Raw genomic sequence first — 20,545 nt, forward strand, 5'->3', positions numbered from 1 at the left:
CATGGTGGTGCGCACCTGTAGTCCCAGCTACTCAGGAGGCTGAGACAGGAGAATCGTTTCAACCCAGAAGGCAGAGCTTACAGTGAGCCGAGATCGTGCCATTGCATTCTAACCTGGGTGACAGAGCGAGACTCCATCTCAAAAAAACAAAACAAAACAACAACAACAACAAAAAGTGACTGATTAGCCAGGAGCAGTGGCTCATGCCTGTAATCTCAGCCTTTTGGGAGGCTGAGGCAGGAGGATTGCTTGAGTCCAGGAGTTTGAGAACAGCTTGGGCAAGATGGTGAGACCTCATCTCTACAAAAAATTAAAAAAATAAAATAAATAGCTGGGCATGGTGGCACACGCTGTGGTTCCAGCTACACAAGAGGCTGAGGTGGGAGGATCGCTTGAGCCCAGGAAGTGGAGGCTACAGTGGGCTGTGTTCTCACCACTGCCTTCCTGCCTGGGTGACAAAGTGAGAACCTGTCTCAAAAAAAATTTTTTTCATAAAAAAAACAGTGGCTGATTATACAAGCACATGTGATGTTAGAGAGTTGGCGAAAGTCCCACTTGTTTGTTTGGGTTCTGATACTGATAGCAGCTGTTAGGATTTTCTGAACATTGATCCTGTGCCAGACACTGAACTAAACACTTAGCATGTTCACGCATTTAATCCTCATGATAAGCCCATGAAGCCAATGCAGTGATGAGGACAGAAGCCAGGGTTTGAATCTGCCTCTTCCACACACTAGCCGTATGATCAAGTGACTTGACTTCTCTATGCCTCAGTTTCCTCTTCTATAAAATAGATATAAAAATAGTACCCATCTTGGCCGGGAGCTGTGGCTGACACCTGTAATCCCAGCACTTTGGGAGGCTGAGGCAGGCGGATCACGAGGTCAAGAGATCGAGACCATCTTGGCTAACATGGTGAAACACTGTCTCTACTGAAAATACAAAAATTAGCTGGTATGCGCCTGTAGTCCCAGCTACTCGGGAGGTTGAGGCAGGAGAATTGCTTGAACCCAAGAGGCAGAGGTTGCAGTGAACTCAGATTGTGCCACTGCACTCCAGCCTGGCGACAGAGCGAGACTCCATCTCAAAAAAAAAAAATAATAATAGTACTCATCTTGTAAAACTGCTATGAAAATTAGATGAGTTATATGAACAATATCTGCAACACAGTATGTGCCATAGAAGTATGGCATCATCTTTATCATCATCATCATCATCATCATCATCACAGGCAAGATAACTGCAGCTCAAAGGAAAGAAGGCTACGCTATTTCCCCACCGTCCAGTCGACTCTCAGGCTCATCCTCAAGCCCCTTCCTTCTCCACATTCTTACGCACACGGTTGCTAGGCTGCATTGCATTCTTTAAGTCCCCGTCCCTTGGATGCCTTGGGAAGTGGGAACATCACCTCTTCGCTCTGCTTTTGGAGCCATCGTGCTGGAAGGAGAGCAGGCGTGGACCTCCTCTCCCTAGGCACCTACCCACCACCCGCAATGCAACCTCTTCACCTGGCACAAGGCACTCCTGGGAGCTCTCTCCGGCTTCCACTTGCCATATTGTGTGCTTTTCGAAGAGGATGCAGACATGCAACCCCATCCCACAGCAGCCCACAACTTCTAACAACAAAAGAGAACGCATCAAGCAGTGGTTTCTCAGTGTCTTTCACCACACCTGGGCACACTAACTCAGAACACATGCCCATCCACTCAGTTCCAAAGACACGACTCTTTTTTTTTTTTTAACTCTGTGCCTATGCTTACCCAAAGACAATATCGTTCTACTTTTTTTTTTTTTAAACAAACAAAAAAGACAAAGTCTCGTTCTGTCGCCCAGGCTGGAGTGCAGTGGTGCCATCTCGGCTAGCTGAAGCCTCTGCATCCCTGGGCTGAAGCAATTCTCCTGCCTCAGCCTCTCGAGTAGCTGGGATTATAGGCGTGCACCACCACACCTGGCTAATTTTTGTTTTTTTGTTTCTTTGGGTTTTTTATTTTTATTTTATTTATTTATTTTATTTTTATTTATTTATTTATTTTCTTGAGACAGAGTCTCACTCTGTCCCCCAGGCCAGAGTGCAATAGCATAATCTCAGCTCACTACAACCTCTGCCTCCCAGGTTCAAGCGATTCTCCTGCCTCAGCCTCCCAAGTAGCTGGGAATACAGGCATGCACTACCACGTCCAGCTATTTTTTTTTTTTTTTTTTGTATTTTAAGTAGAGATGGGATTTCCCCATGTTGACCAAGCTAGTCTTGAACTCCTGACCTCAGGTGATTCACCAGCCTCGGCCTCCCAAAAGGCTGGGATTACAGGCGTGAGCCACACAGCACCCCACCTAATTTTTGTATTTTTAGTAGAGACGGGGTTTCACCATGTTGGCCAGGCTGGTCTCGAACTCCTGACCTCAGGTGATCCACCCGCCTTGACCTCCCAAAGTGCTCGGATTACAGGCACAAGCCACCGCGCCCAGCCTCAGAGCTTTCTTTCTCCAAATTTTTCCTTGGTAGTTGTAAGTCTGTTTGTTTCCCTTTTAAAAATCTAGAAGGCTGGGTGCGGTGGCTCAAGCCTGTAATCCCAGCACTTTGGGAGGCCGAGGCTGGTGAATTGCTTGAGCTCAGGAGTTCAAGACCAGCTTGGGCAACATTGTAAAACCCTGCCTCTACAAAAAATACAAAAATTAGCCTGGCGTGGTGGCCTCCGCCCATGATCCCACCTACTCTGAGGCTGAGGTGGGAGGTCAAGGCTGCAGTGAGCTGAGATTGCACCATGGCACTCCAGTCTGGGGGAAAGAGACCCCATCTCAAAAAAATGAAATATAACAAAAAGCTAGATCCAGAGTACTTCAGAAGTTGATTCTGACAGTTTTTGCCACCTCATTAGTTGTATTAGGGGAGGGACAGAGCCCTGGAATTCCCTACTCCACCATTTTGGGCCGCACAGTATCTTTAAAGGGCTCCTCTGTCTCCGCGGAAATTCCTACATTGTGAGTCTATAGATCCCCTAGGTGGAGGCCAGGACTTGTTTTCCCCATCTCCCTTGCAGCCAGTAACCCCCTCAGTTCCTAGCAAGATTGGCTCTCCATCTCACAAATATATTATTTTTTTAAATGGATTTTTCTTTTTTTTTTTTTTTTTTGAGATGGAGTTTTGCTCTTATTGCTCAGGCTGGAGTGTGTATAGTGGCACCATCTCGGCTCACTGCAACCTCTGCCTCCTGGCTTCAAGCGATTCTCCTGCCTCAGCCACCCGAGTAGCTGGGATTACAGGTGCGTGCCACCAGCCCAGCAAATTTTTGTATTTTTAATAGAGATGGGGTTTCACCATTGTTGGCCAGGCTGGTCTCAAACTCCTGACCTCAGGTGATCCACCTGCCTTGGCCTCCCAAAGTGCTGGGATTACAAGCACGAGCCACCACACCCGGCCAAGAGTTTTTTTTTTTTTTTTGAAACACATTATCTGTCTCAAATAGGCTGGAGTGCAGTGGCACAAGCATGACTCACTACGGCCTTGACCTCCTAGGCTCAAGCGATCCTCCCACCTCAGCCTCCTGAGTAGCTGGGACTATAGACTCATGCCACCACACCCAGCTAATTTTTTTCTTTTTTGTAGAGACAGAGTCTTGTTACGTTACCCAGTCTGGTCTCAAACTCCTGGCTCAAATGATCATTCCACCTCAGCCTCCCACAGTGCTGGGATTACAGGTGTTAGCCACTATCCCAGCTCTTAAAAACAGATTTACTAGTGACCACAAAGGTGTTCCTGTCCACTCAGGATCTTATGTTCAGTACTGGCTCAGCACAATCTGCAGCCCTAAACATCCATTTCATAACGAACACTGTTCAGGCCCCAAAGAATGTCTCATCTCTGTCGGGCGCAGTGGCTCATGCCTGTTATCCCAGCACTTTGGGAGGCCGAAGCGGGGAGATCACCTGAGGTTGGGAGTTCAAGACCAGCCTGACCAACATGGAGAAACCCTATCTTTACTAAAAATACAAAATTAACCGGGCATGGTGGCACATGCCTGTAATCCCAGCTACTCTGGAGGCTGAGGCAGGAGAATGGCTTGAACCCGGGAAGCAGAGGTTGCGGTAAGTCGACATCACACCATTGCACTCCAGCCTGGGCAACAAGAGCAAAGCTCTGTCTCAAAAAAAAAAAAAAAAGGATCATCTCTTGTCCTAAAATCTCAAAACAAAAGGCAACTATGGCCAGGTGTGGTGGCTCACGCCTGTAATCCCAGCACTTTGGGAGGCCGAGGCAGGCAAATCAGTTGAGGTCAGGAGTTTGAGACCAGCCTGGCCAACATGGTGAAACCCCATCTCTACTAAAAAATACAAAAATTAGCCGGCCGTGGTGGTGCACACCTGTAATCCCAGCTACTCGGGAAGCTAAGGCAGGAGAATGGCTTGAACCAGGGAGGTGGAAGTTGCAGTAAGCCAAGATCGTGCCACTGCCACTCCAGCCTGTGCGGCAAATAAATGAATGAATGAATGCAACTATTCTATGTCAGGAAGGTTTGTGGGTTGCAGCTGCTATCAGTGTTGGAGACACACATTGCTTCAGAGTATGCAAAGGACTTGAGTGTTGAAACACTTAAGAGGAAGCAGAAATTAATTCTTAAATTCCTCTTCTCAGGGAGCCTGAATGCAGTAGATTCTTGTATAACAAGTATCATTTCTCACAAGTGCTGAGAATCCATTTTTCTGTTTCTCCTCATGTTCCAAATTGTGCCTCCAGACATACTCATGAGTTAGAGAGGAATATGGGTCAGGCATGTTAGTTCATGCCTATAATCCCAGCACTTTGGGAGACTGAGGCAGGAGGATCATTTGTGGCCGACCAGCCTGGGCAACATAATGAGACCCTGTCTCTACAAAAAAAATTAAAACTTTGTTTAAATAAAAATAATAAAAATTTTTAAAAGAGACTAATATGGCTACTCACCGTAGCTGAGGAACATTTAGCCATTTAAACAATTTGTATCACTCTCTAATTTGTATATAAGATCGAGACACAACATGTATGATGCAATATCAGTCCTTTAGATGAGCAATTAGACTGACATTGAACGCTAGAACTGGGAAAAGTTATTTAATAATATGCAACAAGATTTAAGTTTTCAAAATATTAAATACAAATTTTTCAGCTTTTATTTTTTATTTTTCATTTTTGTGTCTTTTGAGACAGTATCTCGCTCTGTCGCCCAGGCTGGAGTGCATTGGCGCGATCACACCTCACTGCAGCCTCAACCTCCCCAGGTTCAGGTGATCCTTCCACCTCAGTGGAGTATCTGGGACTACAGGTGTGTACCTCTAGGCTTGGCTACTTTTTGTATTTTTTGTAGAGTTGGTATTTCATCATGTGGCCCAAGCTGATCTCGAACTCCTGGGCTCAAGTAATCTGTCCACCTCAGCCTCCTGAAGTGGTAGGATTATAGGCGTGAGCCACTGCACCCACCCAATTTTCAGCTTTAAGCAATTTTTATTTAAAACTTTGTAAAAATACAAAAATTAGCCAAGCACGGTGGCAGGCACCTGTAGTCCTAGTCTCCCGAGTAGCTCAGATTACAGGCGCCTGCCACCGCACCCTGCTAATTTTTGTAGTTTTAGTAGAGACGAGGTTTCACCATATTGGCCGGGCTGGTCTCAAACTCTTGACCTCAGGTGATCCACCCACCTCGGCCTAAAAAAAAAATTAAAAATAAATTAGGAGGATCAGTAGTGCCATTCCCAATTATCTCACAATTTCCACCATTTTAAAGAGACAACCCTCACATCTCCCAGGTTCAAAATATCCTAAAGTATCTTCAACCTGGGTTGAGTCAGTTGCCCCACCCCGGGACTAAACGCATGTGTCAGAGGGTTTGGGGTGCGGGTGAGTATTTAAGAACCATGTGGCTGGGCACAATGGCTCACACCTATAATCCCAGCACTTTGGAAGGTAGAGGCAGGAGAACTGCTTGAGCCCAGGAGTTTGAGACCAGCCTAGAGAAAATAGTGAGGCCCCATCTCTACAAAAAATAAAAAATTTGCTGGGCCTGGTGGTACATGCCTGTAGTCCCAGCTACTAGGGAGAGTGAGGCAAGAGGATCGCTTGAACCCAGAAGGTCGATTTGCACTCCAGCCTGGGTGACACAGTGAGACCCTGTCTGGGAAAAACAAAAACAAAAACAAAAACATGTCGAGGGAGGGGGGTACAGGCTGGTCATGGAAGACAGGCATGTTGCGAGCACAGGGAGCTACAGATAATCTCTTGACATCCCTAACTGACAAAGAGAAGGCTAATCCCTTTTATTACTCTAGATCCCATTGTTTTCTATTCTGCCACTGAATAAGCCCTTACTAAATATCAGAGGTTGCTCTCTCTAAGCATTTGTATCAGTCAAGATACGTTAGGTTATAAAAACGCCAAATCACAGTTGCTTAATTCACAAAAGGGTCATTTCTTGCTCTTGCTACACACCCATTGCTGGGTGGCTGGATCTCTGCATTGTCACCCTCACTCCTGTGCCAAGCAAATGAAGCAGCCGCTCTTGGGCATAATCGCCCATCACCATGGCAGAAAGAAAGAGGAGCCATATCCACTGATGGTAGTTTCTTTTGCTGTGCAGAAGTTCTTTAGTTTAATTAGATCCCATTTGTCAATTTTGGCTTTTGTTGCCATTGCTTTTGGTGTTTTAGACTGAAGTCCTTGCCGATGCCTATGTCCTGAATGGTATTTCCTAGGTTTTCTTCTAGGGTTTTTATGGTTTTAGGTCTAACAGTTAAGTCTTTAATCCATCTTGAATTAATTTTTGTATAAGGTGTAAGGAAGGGATCCAGTTTCAGCTTTCTACACATGGCTAGCCAGTTTTCCCACCACCATTTATTAAATAGGGAATCCTTTCCCCATTTCTTGTTTTTGTCAGGTTTGTCAAAGATCACATGGTTGTAGATGTGCAGCATTATTTCTGAGGGCTCTGTTCTGTTCCATTGGTCTGTATCTGTTTTGGTACCAGTACCATGCTGTTTTGGTTACTGTAGCCTTGTAGTATGGTTTGAAGTCAGGTAGCGTGATGCCTCCAGCTTTGTTCTTTTGGCTTAGGATTGACTTGGCAATGCGGGCTCTTTTTTGGTTCCATGTGAACTTTAAAGTAGTTTTTTCCAATTCTGTGAAGAAAGTCATTGGTAGCTTGATGGGGATGGCATTGAATCTATAAATTACCTTGGGCAGTATGGCCATTTTCACGATATTGATTCTTCCTACCTATGAGCATGGAATGTTCTTCCATTTGTTTGTATCCTCTTGTATTTCATTGAGGCAACCTACAGAATGGAAGAAAATTTTTGCAATCTACTCATCTGACAAAGGGCTAATATCCAGAATCTACAATGAACTCAAGCAAATTTACAAGAAAAAAACAACCCCATTAAAAAGTGGGCGAAGGGTATGAACAGACACTTCTCAAAATAAGACATTTATGCAGCCAAAAGACACATGAAAAAAATGCTCATCATCACTGGCCATCAGAGAAATGCAAATCAAAACCACAATGAGATACCATCTCACACCAGTTAGAATGGCAATCATTAAAAAGTCAGGAAACAACAGGTGCTGGAGAGGATGTGGAAAAATAGGAACGCTTTTACACTGTTGGTGGGACTGTAAACTACTTCAACCATTGTGGAAGTCAGTGTGGCAATTCCTCAGGGATCTAGAACTAGAAATACCATTTGACCCAGCCATCCCATTACTGGGTATATACCCAAAGGATTATAAATCATGCTGCTATAAAGACACATGCACACGTATGTTTATTGCGGTACCACTCACTATAGCAAAGACTTGGAACCAACCCAAATGTCCAACAATGACAGACTGGATTAAGAAAACATGGCACATATACACCATGGAATACTATGTAGCCATAAAAAAGGATGAGTTCATGTCCTTTGTAGGGACATGGATGAAGCTGGAAACCATCATTCTCAGCAAACTATCACAAGGACAAAAAACCAAACACCGCATGTTCTCACTCGTAGGTGGGAACTGAACAATGAGAACACATGGACACAGGAAGGGGAACATCACACACCGGGGCTGTTGTGGGGTGGAGGGAGAGGGGAGGGATAGCATTTGGAGATATACCTAATGTTAAATGATGAGTTACTGGGTACAGCACACCATCATGGCACATGTGTACATATGTAACAAACCTGCACATTGTACACATGTACCCTAAAACTTAAAGTATAATTTAAAAAAAATTAATTAAAAAAAGAAAGAAAGAAAGAAAGAGGAGCCATAGAGGTCTCCCGCCAGCCACTAAAGGCTCCCACCTGGAAGGAGGCACTTCTGCTCCCAGCTGACTGGCCAGAGTTAGTCACATGGACAAGGCACTCCCACCATGTGCCAACCGGGGAGAATCTGAATATTTGGTGAAGAGCTCTAATGACCACTCCACCAGGTTACAAACATTATGTATAATCTTCACAAGCACTACAGAAAATGTTACTATTATCTCTCTACTAAAGACAAGGAAACTGACACACAGAGGCACAGCAAGTGGCCAGAGATCACACAGCAAGCAACCAGTGAAGCCACTAGATTCCAAAGCGCATTCTCTTAACCTCATTTTGTTTTTTTGGTTTTTTTTTTTTTGAGATGGAGTCTTGCTCTGCTGCCCAGGCTGGAGTGCAGTGGCACAATCTTGGCTCACAGGGCGAGACTGTCTCAAGGAAAAAAAAAAAAAGCCGGGTGGGGGATAGGTGTGGGGGCAGAACCTGGGTGTCCTGCCCATATCCCAGCCTACTCCAAGACTGATTTTTGAGTCCATGGAATTCTGTGAACACAACACTGCAGCAGAGGCACCTAGATCGGATTATCTTTTTTTTTTTTTTAGACGGAGTTTCACTCTTGTCGCCCAGGCTGGAGTGCAATGGCGCAATCTCAGTTCACTGCAACCTCTGCCTCCAGGCTTCAAGCGGTTCTCTTGCCTCAGCCTCCTGAGTAGCTGGGATTACAGGCACCTGCCACCACGCCCAGCAAATTTTTGTATTTTTAGTAAAGACGGGGTTTCACCATGTTGGCCAGGCTAGTCTCGAACTCCTGATCTCAGGTGATCCACCTGCCTCGGTCTCCCAAAGTGCTGGGGTTACAGGCATGAGCCACTGCACCCAGCCGGATTATGCTTTAAAAGGCATGTTTTCCCATGGCCGTGAGGGTCAGGGATTTTTTTTTTTTTTTTAATAGCATAGCGCCATGCCCTGGGAGAGGCTAGATGCTGGGGATACACAGGTGACTAAGAGGGTTCTTGCTGTAGGGAGGCTCAGCCCTTTAGGGATTAACAGGTTCCAATAATGGCACGGACTGTTTGTGCACGCCTTGGGTCCCGTCTGCCTAACATTGTCTGGACACTATAGACATCTAATAAACACTGGGAAAGACCAGGAAAACACATGACGAAACACGCTAACGGCCTGGAGAGGAGTAGGCTGAGGCTTAAAAACATTTAAATGCTCACATGACCACTTCCTGGACAAATGGCTTTACAATTGTGTCTCACCTTTTTCACCTGAACAACTGGACTGGGCCAGGCGCAGTGGCTCATGCCTGTAATTCCAGGACTTTGGGAGGCTGAGGCGGGCAGATCACCTGAGGTCGGGAGTTCAAGACCAGCCTGGCCAACATGGCGAAACCCTGTCTCTACTAAAATACAAAATTAGCCGGGCGTGGTGATGTGTGCTGGTAGTCCCAGCTGTAGTCCCAGCTACTCAGAAGGCTGGAGCATGAGAATCGCTTGAACTCATGCCACTGCACTCCAGCCTGGGCGACAAAACGAGACTCCATCTCAAAAAAACTGGAGCTGGTAATAGTACCCATGATGCAGAATTGTTCAGATTAAATAATATATGTAACACTCTTAGCTCCACGCCTGGCAAGCACTAACAACCATTATTAGTCTCATTAAGGCATTCACATTTTTAGGAGAAAGATGAAGTAAAACACATGTTCCTTTTGGAGGAAGATAAATGGAAGTGACATTTAACTTGGCCCTCGGGAACATCTTTGGAGAGAAAAAGGCATTCCAGGTGGGATGAACCATGAGCGAAGGCTGACATGCAGCATGTATGGAGCCCTCTGAGGATTCGGGATTGGCAAGTATGTCTTTGGCAACAATGGATTAGACTGAAAAGCCAAGTGAGATTCAGAGCTTAGGTCTCCCAGAGCTTGCTTTCTCCCTGGCCGGGAGCTCAAAGTGACCTTCCTAGCCTGGGGTGAAGTCGTCTTCTCAGATGTTGGTCCAGACCTAGATTCAAACTCTGCCTTGCCCAGACACCTGTGTGCTCTTTCACCTGGCACTCCTGACCCTGAGGTGAGACAATAGCCCCTAAGTGAGGACACTTGGCATGCACGAGTATAGATGTGTTGCTGAATGTAGAGGTCCTCGGCAGTGGTTCCTTGGTCTTTTGAATGACAAATTTCTTTCAGCCTCTGGTCAAAGGCTCTATGGAGTCTCTCCATAAAAATGCACAGGTGTTAAGTTTTGCATGTATTTTTGGACAGTGCATTATATCCCTGACACCTGCAGCTCCGAGGCTGAGAAGTGGATAGGTGCTGAGATCCCTTTTACTATGACTCAAAACCACCTAGGTAGGAATGGATGATCCAGATGCTATCACCATCTCTCCACTCCGGGGTCTCTGCCTGCCAGCAGCAGCAGTATGCTGGGAGGAGGCTGGGATCAACCCACAGAAATACTTGTCTCTGAGCCAAGACATCCTGCCAGCACGAACCTAAATTGTCTTCAGACCCTCAAACCCTGGGGTCTAGTCCCACACCAAGCAGCCCTGAGTCATGTTATAAAGCCACTTACAGGATCTGAGGAACAAAGGGTAAGGTCATCTGCTTCCTTGCCAACATAAAAGAACACGTTACATCCATCAGCCACACCACTCCTTCTTCCCCTATCACGTTTCTCCCACTCCTGACCACTTCAAAGGACACAGGATCCCCATAAAATGGTGACAACAAATGGAGCCATTTTCATGTCCTATTTTATTTTTGAAGTCAGTGTCCAGAAACCGATGATTCACTCAATCAACATGTAAGTGACTGAGGTATCCCTATATGCCAGGTTTGCAGGCTAGGGACCAGAGACACAATGGTTAAACAAGCCACAGCCCTGTGATCCTAGGGCTTACAACGCTGGCATAAGAAAATCCTTCTGGACTCACTGTCCCCATGCCTGTGACTGTCATGTGCCAAGTGCGCTTTACACAGTCTCATTTTTCCCTCAACTCAGGGATAGGTTTTGAATCATTCCCATTACAGATACGCATGTTGAGGTTACTGAGTGGAAGAGGAAACCTGAATTCTGGTGCTGGACCCCAAAACTCACGTTAATTACCCACAGCCTCCCAAACATCAGAGGACCCAAACATGCCTCCCAATTCACTTCTCACAAATGGGGGCCGTTATCTGCCCCATCTCTAGGGCGGTTCTGTAACATTCTCAGCTACTTCCCATCTTACAGAGTCAGACCCTCCTTTCAGGAAGCTGATCCATGCCCCTTCATAAGGTAGCTTCTCTCCCCCCTTGGCACACCACCTGGCTAGCCAAGGACAGAGCAGAGACTAGGGGACAGGCCCCAGCACCGGGTCAGCACCCACTACCTCCTCAGTGATCAACAGCGCCCACTGCACTTCAATGGGCACCTGCAAGTGGCACCAGATCCTCTTAAGGCCAGGTGCGGTGGTCACACCTGTAATCCCGGCACTTTGGGAGACCGAGGTAGGCGGATCACTTGAGAGCAGGAGTTCAAGACCAGCCTGGACAACATGGTGAAACCCCAGCTCTACTAAAAATACAAAAATTAGCCAGACATGGTGGCACACACCTGTAATCCCAGCTACTCAGGAGGCTGAGGCACGAGAACTACTTGAATCTGGGAAGCAGAGGTGCAGCGAGCCAAGATCATGCCACTGCACTCCAGCCTGTGTACAGAGTGACTTTATCTTAAAAAAAAAAAAAAAAAAAAATTCCTAGCAAGTATTTATTACAGCAGTCAGTGACGAAAGCCAGATCTAAAATCCTATCTACACAATAATCCTAGCCAGGCAAAACAAATTCATCAAAAACTAATAGAAAATACTGAAATATAGGCCAGGTATAATGGCTCATGGCTGTAATCCCAGCACTTCGGAAGGCCGAGGTGGGCTGATCACTTGAGGCCCAGAGTTTGAGACCAGCCTGGGCAACATGGTGAAACTCTGTCTCTACTAAAATATAAAAATTAGCCGGGTGTGGCGACACACACCTGTAATCCCTGTTACTCAGGCTGCTGAGACAGGACAATCACTTGAACCCGGGAGGTGGAGGTTGCAGTGAGCCAAGATCATGCCACTGCACTCCAGCCTGAGCAACAGAGTGAGACTCTATGTCTCCAAAAAAGAAAAAACAAAACAAAACAAAACTGAAATATAACTAAAATATTTAGTGTCAAATACCTGGTTTTGGCGGACAGCAGGGGTGACTGTTTCTTAGGCATATTGGTTTCATAAGAACTTTTTCCCTTGGCTGTATTAGTCACTCCAGGGAATCGCATTCACCAATAAACGAAGCAACTGCACGCTGCCGCAGAAGCTCTGGCTACACTGCTGTAAAGGCTCAAAACGACCAAGTGGAAGCACCAGAGTCCATGAGGCATTTTATTTGTAAATATATGTATTACATCCCTAGAAAAAGAATCCCAGGATTTTCCCTCCTGTGTGTTTTCGTCTTGCTTCTTCATGGTCCATGATGCCAGCTGAGGTTGTCAGTACAATGAAACTATGGAGTGGAAAAAGAAAGTGCTGGTAAGATTAATAGTTCAACATAGTGCCTTCTAGTGCAGAAAAACACCAACACTCATCAGTGGTTAAGGGCGCTTTCCTGTGGGGCACATAAGAACTGACAGTGCCTACATGAGCTGGTGCCTCATGCAGCGTATTAGCCATGACTCCTGCAACCCAAAGAGCCAAATCCAGAGAGCCCAGCCACACAATCACACAGCCCTGACTTCTGCCTACACCATGAAACAAACTGCACTGAAAACAAAGGCTGGGAACTCCTTTAAATTTAAATGTCACTTTCTGCTCTCAGGTAAGGAGACTTTGAAAGTATTCGTATAAACTTCAGTTTGAATTGTGTTTCTGCCATGTACTGTACAATAGCTAAACTATTATATGGAGACATGTTCATTTGTACAATGAGTGGCTGCTTCATGAGCTACTGTGGGGATCACTGTAACAAGCATATGGTATGCAAATGTGCGGCATTAAAATCAGTATCATAACTACAAAGAGAAATGATTTTGGTAAGAGAATATCGTACCTGTAATACAGCAACCATGAAGTAAGAACACTTTCAACCAAGGCACCAGACGCATAATTTGGAGGGTATAAATTCTTAACCACAAAGATACGCATTTACTGTGTCAGCTCATAAAGTGCTTTACCAAAATTAAATCAGGTGCTAAACAGAGGAACTATTACCACTTTTATGGATGAAGAAATCAAGGCTATGACTTGCCCAAGATCTCATGGCTTTAAGGCAGAAAAACAACGGTTTGAACTCAGATAGGCTCTTAAGGACAAAGATTCCCAAACTAAGTTTTCCCAAAGGCCTAGGCTTAGAACTGATTCTGGCCCTGATCTGGGATCACAGGGAACTATCTGCAGTGAGCCAAAAGGGCAGACATGAAAGTGGACACGATCCTCCTCTTCTGCCAGTCTAAGCTCTCATGCGCCTCTCAGAACCTGAAGCCCAACACATGAAATGTGGCAAATAGCCAGGCACGGTGGCGGGTGCCTGTATTCCCAAATCCACAAGAGGCTGAGCGGGGAGGATTGCTCGGGGCCAGGAAGCCAAGGTTGCAGTGTGTTATGACCACACCTGTGAATAGCCACTGCATTCTAGCCTGGGCAACAAAGTGAAACCCTGTCTCTCTCTCTTTTTTCTCGAGACAGAGTTTCGCTCTTGTTGCCCAGGCTGGAGTGCAATGGCACAATCTCGGCTCACCGCAACCTCTCTCCCAGGTTCAAGCTATTCTCCTGCCTCAGCCTCTCAAGTAGCTGGGATCACAGGCATGTGCCAGTAGGCCTGGCTAATTTTGTATTTTAGGTAGAGACGGGGTTTCTCCATGTTGGTCAGGGTGGTCTCGAACTCCCAACCTCAGGTGATCCGCCTGCCTCAGCCTCCCAAAATGCTAGGATCACAGGCGTAAGCCACCGTGCCTGGCCAACCCTGTCTCTTTATAGAGAGAAAAGAAATATGGATAACACTTGAGCTAATTATTAGGTCAAAATGGTTAAGAGTAGACAAATTACCACTGCTTTGCTTTAAAAAGAAAAAAAAAAACCCTCAAGTCAAACTGCATCACAGCAATTCTTAGCATTAACTTCTTTTAATTAAGGAAAGGCCAACTTACCCAAACTGGCGGGATGGAAGCAGATTATTCTGCCATTTTTCCAGGTCTTTGAGTTGCACGTCAAATCTGGGGCTGATCACTCCGCACTATAAAATAACAAAAAAAAAATTCTTCACTTTACCTATAACAGAAAAACTGAATAACACAAGATGACATTCATAAATAAACAGTCCTCCAAAGCAACCAACCCAGCATTCAGATGGGTACCTATTCTGTGCACAATGCTTGACATACTTTTCAAAAAATACACCTAAGTAAGACTATGCCTGCCTAGGAGAAAAAGCAAAGGTACGCAAAGAGATGGAACAAGGCAATACATGGCAGTGTCAGGCCACTGGCATGCTCCCTGTTGGCTGGAGAGCTGTCCAGGATGATCAGATTTTACATAGCCTAGACATCAAGTCTCTACAAGAGAGACTACAGCCAACCCTTTCTTACATAATAAGGCTGAAATAAAATCGTAGGGTCTCAAATCCTGAAGCTCTACAAATTATTAGAATATCTAAGGAACATGCTGCACAGGCACTGAACTAAGAATGCTGTTCCCACCAATGAAGTACCATTACATATTTCCAAGAAACAATGTCCTACAGCCCCAGACAAATTTTTCCAAACAAATCTGACAGAATGATGGAAGGCAGAAAGAGCAAAGGGCTTGCAATTATCTCATCTCGTGGCTATTGGGACATGGCAACAATGATCCTCCCAAGTAAGAGCTCGCCAAGGGCTGCCATCGCTCAACTACATGCCAGCCCTAAAACACTACTGAAGAAAGTCCACTAACTGAAGACCCTCCGCTCACAAAATCTGCTCTAAAACCACAGGCACACTTGAAAAACACTTCCAAAAGCAGAGATTGACCCACAGAAACTGAAAATGGGCTTGTCAGAAAGGCCTAACTGCTCTACGCCAGGAAGCCTGCTTAAATTCTCCTACTATTACCCCATCAGCTATGCTGTGACTTGACTAACAAGGACAATCTCACAGCAGATGAAAGAAATGCAGGGATAGGAATATGGGAAATCTAGTTTTATCCAAGCAAGCTATAGTGAAAGATCTTTCCAAAGTCTGCTGCATGCTGCATCCAAGTTTTATGTTGATTCCAGCAGCAAAAATCCTTCTCATTCTGGTAGAATTAAAACAGCATACCCTCTCCCAACCCAGAAGAATCCTAAGAGGATGTGATCAAGGCCAGAATTTTAATCAATCTAGTCTTTACAACACTATCTTACTTCCAAGCTCAATTTCCACGCCAAGGGTAGGTCCATGTCTTGCATGAAAGCAATGGAGGAGGACATTCTCTTATAAATGGGGAGAAATGAAATTCCAAGAAACCAAAAATTGTTTGCTTTGCCGAAAGTCACAGAGCAGGCCAGGCACGGTGGATCACTTGAGGTCAGGAGTCCCAGATCAGCCTGGCCAACATGGCAAATCCCCGTCTTTACTAAAGATACAAAAATTAGTCGGGCATGGTGCCACTCACCTGTAATCTCAGCTGCTAGGGAGGCTGAGGCAGGAGAATCGCTCGAACCTGGGAGATGGAGGTTGCAGTAGCCAAGATCGTGCCACTGCACTCCAACCTGGGTGAGAGTGAGACTCCGTCTCAAAAAACGGGCAGAGAGCAGCAGGGCCTGCATATCAACTGTTGTAGGCTAGAATTTTTCAAACTGGCATACCACAGAACAAGGGTGCCACAAGTAAGTTCCATTTACAGAATGCTCTGTTCAAATTTATTTCTCGGCTGGGCCCAGTGACTCACACCTGTAATCCCAGCAATCTGGGAGGCTGAGGTGGGAGGATCACTTGAGCCCAGGAGTCCAAGACAAACCTAAGCAACATAGCGAGACCCCACCTCTACAAAAAAGTTAAAAAAAAATTAGCAGTCACAGTGGAATGCATCTGTATTCCCAGCTACTCAGGAGGCTGAGGTGGGAGGATGGCTTGAGCTAGGGAAGCTGCAGTGAGCCAAGATGGCGCCAGTGCACTCCAGCCTAAGCCAGAGCAAGACTGTCTCAAAAGAAACATAAATAAAAATAAATCAATCCTATTTTGAGGTGCGGTTCTAATGGCTACAACTAGAACAAAACATGACATACTGAAAATTACCCTTGCAAGTTCTTCAAATCTTAGGGAGTCTTGCCCCGCACCCAGGCAGTGGTGCGATCTCAGCTCACTGTAACCTCCGCCTGCCAGGTTCAAGCAATTCTCCTGCCTCAGCCTCCTGAGTACCTGGGATTACAAGCGCCTGCCACTGCGCCCGGCTAGTTTTTGTATTTTTAGTAGAGACGAGGTTTCACCATGTTGGCCAGGCTTGTCTCAAACTCCTGACCTCGTGATCCACCTGCCTCAGCCTCCCAAAGTGCTGGGATTACAGGCGTTGAGCCACCGTGCCCAGCTAGTTCTTCAAATCTTTAATAAATACTTCAGCAACTCACCTTCTGGGTCTCTTTCCCCACTTGTTGCAATAAACACAGGGGTGTCCAAGGGAGAGAATACAGTCATGGGTTCTTAGTTTCTGTTTCTAGTTGGGCCAGTAAGGACCCTTCCTCATCCCTCTTTTCCATTTATCACTAGAGACAGAAACTAAATACCATGGTTTCAGGCTGCTACAAGTCTAAAACAAAACAACAAAATAAGGCAGGTTGGACAAGCTTGGACTAGAGGATCTGCCTCCTCGCAAATCTGAAAGCTACAAACCTGACAAGAAGCACAGTGGACACCTCAACTAGCTTAGACACCTGCCCCCAAAATACAGGCAATCACTTAAACCAAAAAGACAGTTTTACTTGGTTAAGGTGTTGACAAGTCAAACTGAAAAGCCGCACAGACCCCAAAGACCTATGCCAGCAAAAACAGAAAAAGTATTAATATTGCTACTTAGAAAGCCCCACTTACTCAAAGATAAAGATTCCATTCAAAAAACCCAACACATCACTGAGAGGAAGGACACAGCACCTTGGACAAAAGGCTCAGTGGCCTTGAGCCACCCAAGTTCAGGCCAGTGAGGTGGGTAGTATTAACATCCAAATACCAGTACCAGCGTTGGTTTCACCCCCATCTCTCCTGAGACAGCTTATACCCCATAAAAACACTAGGTCAACTGACATAATCCTAGCACAATCAACCTAGGAGAACAAATGAAGTTACATGTGTCAATTTTTAAACCTTTTTAAAGTAACTGGATAAAGCAAGTATGGCACCACTACTCGGTACTTCCAAAGGCAATTACAACATTTAACGCCACATTAAAAAATTATTAAAGCTTTGAAATATATAGATCACTCATTCTTACCTTGTTTAGCCTGCCTGTGAGGTTCACAACAATTTTCCCAGCTCTGTGGTCATCAATGATTTCAAATTCGCCAATGTAACCTACAAAAGATAACTGACTGGATTAAATAAAAGACATCAACTTGAGAGCTAAATCCCTGTGCTCTGGCCTACTCAATTCTTCACTCTCTCATCACCTCAGTGACTGCTTCTCCAAGAAGTTGGGGGAAGACAGTTGCTCTGTATCAGAACTAACTTTTACAACCTAACATATAAGATTTGGGAGACAATACCCAAAACAATCCACCTTGCAATTCTGAAAGAAATTATTTTCCCCCGACCCTCCCTTCACTGCTTCCCATTCCCAAAGACTACTTTGTGCCAAAGAAGTGCAATAATCCCATCTTTCCTCTCAAGGAGCTCTGAGAAGATCTCAAGAGTCCTTTCTTCTTCTTTTTTTTTTTTGAGATGCAGTCTTGCACTGTCGCCCAGGCTGGAGTGCAGTGGCCGATCTCCGCTCACTGCAACCTCCACCTCCTGGGTTCAAGCAATGCTGCCTGCCTCAGCCTCCAAAGAGCTGGGATTACAGGCGCCTGCCACCACGACCGGCTAATTTTTGTTTTGTTTTTTTTTTTTTTTTTTTAGTAGAGCCTTTGCCACATTGGCCAGGCTGGTCTCGAAATGAGCTCAGGAGTCCTTTCAATGGCTTAGATTCATTTAGCTCCCAAACACCTAGCAGAGCTTCTTTTTCCAGCAGTCCTACTCTAAGTGACTCTTTAGCAGTTTCAGACTATCCCCTCCTCCACAGCCCACAGTTCAATTGCATTGGTTCTCAGGTATGACAGACATACTTTGGTCCCCCATAATTAATTTCTACAGGACTGATTTCTTAAAGAGTCTCACATCAAAACATATAACACCGCGGCAGCAGACTTACCATGCTTCATCATCACAGTGAGAAACCGGACGATGACTTTGGAGCACGGCCTAATAAGCACCTGGCGTTTGCCTCTCTTTTCGGCATTGTTGATGCTCTTGAGAGCATCCGCCAGGACATTCATGCGCACCATTATGGCTGTTCAAGGAAGACAAAACAGGAGGTTTTACTGGCATTGCCAACATCAACAGACACCAACCATTACACTGCGGAAGTATTCTTTCTTTTCTGGCCCCACCTTGGCGAAGTTTTCTTAAGCCTAAGCAGGCTGCTTCTCCACTTCCCACCACCCAGGAAAATTCCTATTTACTACGGTTGTTGAAAACAGGTTATCGGGACGTCAGCCTGCACATTTTGAAACTCATTCATTCGCTAACCACTCTTCTTCGAATCGTGCCACACACCAACGTCTGGAGACAAAAAAATGTGGGACAAAATCCACTTGACACAAGACAACGTCAGAACTGGCAGCAACTACCAGCTACGGAAACGAAAACATCGGGTACAGTCGATCAGTGATTCAGAATAGAAGCAGAGTATCATCGACAACATTTTCCAAATTGCTGAAAATCAGCAGAGTCTGTACTATTAACATTGTACTTTAAATCGGTTCACTCTCACCTACCATGAACACATCTAACTATTAAACATCCATCTTCGTGCCACTTAAAATTGAGTCCAACAGCAAGAGCCATAGTGACAAATAGAAACATTTTACATGCTGTCAGACTGGACTCTCTTCTAATGGGCACGAACCGCAAACTACACTGAAGTTTTGAAAACAAGTCTTGAGTATGGAGACCAAAGTGCCAACAGTAAAGAGAATAACTTAAATCCCTTAAGTTCAAAAGTGTCTAAAGAAAAACTCCGCGGCCCAGAAGATCCAAGTTGGCACCCAGCAAACTGCCAACCCCGGCACGATGCAGCTTTTACCTGCTGGGTGGCCTCAGCCTCCCAAGCTCCCAGTGCGGCCGCAGCAACGAGAAGCTGCACGGCCCACCAGCCCCGATGTTGCCCGCCGCCCGGGATCAAGGCGCTGCCTCAGCACTAAAGGGAGATCCAGACGCTCCGGCCCGAACCGGAGCTAGCTACCGCCTAGCTGGGCAGTTGAAGGCTCCGGCTCCCGGCAGCGCTGCGGCCTGCACCGCACGGCCCGGGATCCCTGGAGTGCACAGTCTGGGGCGCCCAGGCATGGCTCTCCTCTATGCCTGTCCAGGAACCGGCAAGGCCAGGATCCTCGGCCAAGGAGGGGGCCAGCCTCCTCGCAGGACACCAAGACCGAACCTTAGATTGCAGGATGGCGCCGATGGCAGACGGATGAAATTGGAGCTCTCAGAGAGTGCTACTCACCGGCGCGGAAAGATGGCGGAAAGAGAACGGGAGGGGAGAGCGCACGGAGTTATGGGAAGCGGGAGAGCTATCGCGAGACTTTCAAAGGACCGGCAAAAACAAGGACCGCCTAGGAGAAGGACGAGGAAGGCGGAGCCTCCTCAGGGGTTGGCAGTTGAGAGTCGATGGAATCGACCTCCCCCGGTGGGGCCTGGGAGAGGCAAGGTGAGCGGTTCGTTGGTGGTTCATCTACATTTTTTTTTTTTTTTTGAGACAGAGTTTCGCTCTTGTAGCCCAGGCTGGAGTGCAGTGGCGTGATCTCGGCTCACTGCAACCTCCGCCTCCCGGGTTCAAGTGATTCTCCTGGCTCAGCCTCCTGAAGAGCTGGGACTACAGGGGTGCGCCACCACGCCCGGCTAATTTTTGTATTTTTAGTAGAGACGGGGTTTCCCCAAGTTGGCGAAGATGTTCTTGATCTCCTGACCTTGCGATCCGCCCGCCTCGGCCTCCGAAAGTGCTGGGATTACAGGCGGGAGCCACCGCGCGGGCCTTAATTTTTATTTTA

The 20,545-nt window shown here is 46.2% G+C and overlaps 1 protein-coding gene across 9 annotated transcripts; it reads right to left on the bottom strand.

The window, feature by feature from the left end:
* Positions 1–2,025: 2,025 nt before the first annotated feature.
* RPS15A (ribosomal protein S15a) lies at positions 2,026–20,133 on the bottom strand. 9 transcript variants are annotated; one of them, XR_010117044.1, is made up of 6 exons: positions 20,002–20,121; positions 18,652–18,789; positions 17,737–17,816; positions 15,928–16,024; positions 14,445–14,530; positions 12,658–12,805 (listed from the first exon to the last, which is right to left on the bottom strand). XR_010117044.1 is itself a non-coding variant. In XM_063623116.1 (5 exons), exons 2-5 carry the CDS (start codon positions 18,782–18,784, stop codon positions 5,641–5,643), a joined length of 336 nt encoding a protein of 111 aa, XP_063479186.1. In that variant the 5' UTR covers positions 18,785–18,789; positions 20,002–20,120; the 3' UTR covers positions 2,026–5,640. The 9 variants fall into 9 exon arrangements, 8 of the variants coding, with proteins under 8 accessions (XP_063479186.1, XP_063479188.1, XP_063479189.1 ...); XM_063623116.1 differs by lacking the exons at positions 12,658–12,805; positions 15,928–16,024 and adding an exon at positions 2,026–5,677 and having other exon boundaries at positions 20,002–20,120; XM_063623118.1 differs by lacking the exons at positions 12,658–12,805; positions 15,928–16,024 and adding an exon at positions 2,026–7,299 and having other exon boundaries at positions 20,002–20,120.
* Between the last annotated feature and the right edge of the window lie 412 nt (positions 20,134–20,545).

Source organism: Symphalangus syndactylus, chromosome 18 (genome assembly GCF_028878055.3).
Source record: "Symphalangus syndactylus isolate Jambi chromosome 18, NHGRI_mSymSyn1-v2.1_pri, whole genome shotgun sequence".
Lineage (NCBI taxonomy): Eukaryota > Metazoa > Chordata > Mammalia > Primates > Hylobatidae > Symphalangus > Symphalangus syndactylus.

Coding starts and splice junctions, on each gene's coding strand:
- RPS15A (XM_063623113.1), bottom strand. CDS start 18,784: ATGGTGCGCATGAATGTCCTGGCGGATGCTCTCAAGAGCATCAACAAT. Junction 17,817..18,651: donor CACTGTGATGATGAAGCATG/GTAAGTCTGCTG, acceptor TATCTTTTGTAG/GTTACATTGGCGAATTTGAA. Junction 12,806..14,444: donor CTTCCATCCCGCCAGTTTGG/GTAAGTTGGCCT, acceptor TCCACTCCATAG/TTTCATTGTACTGACAACCT.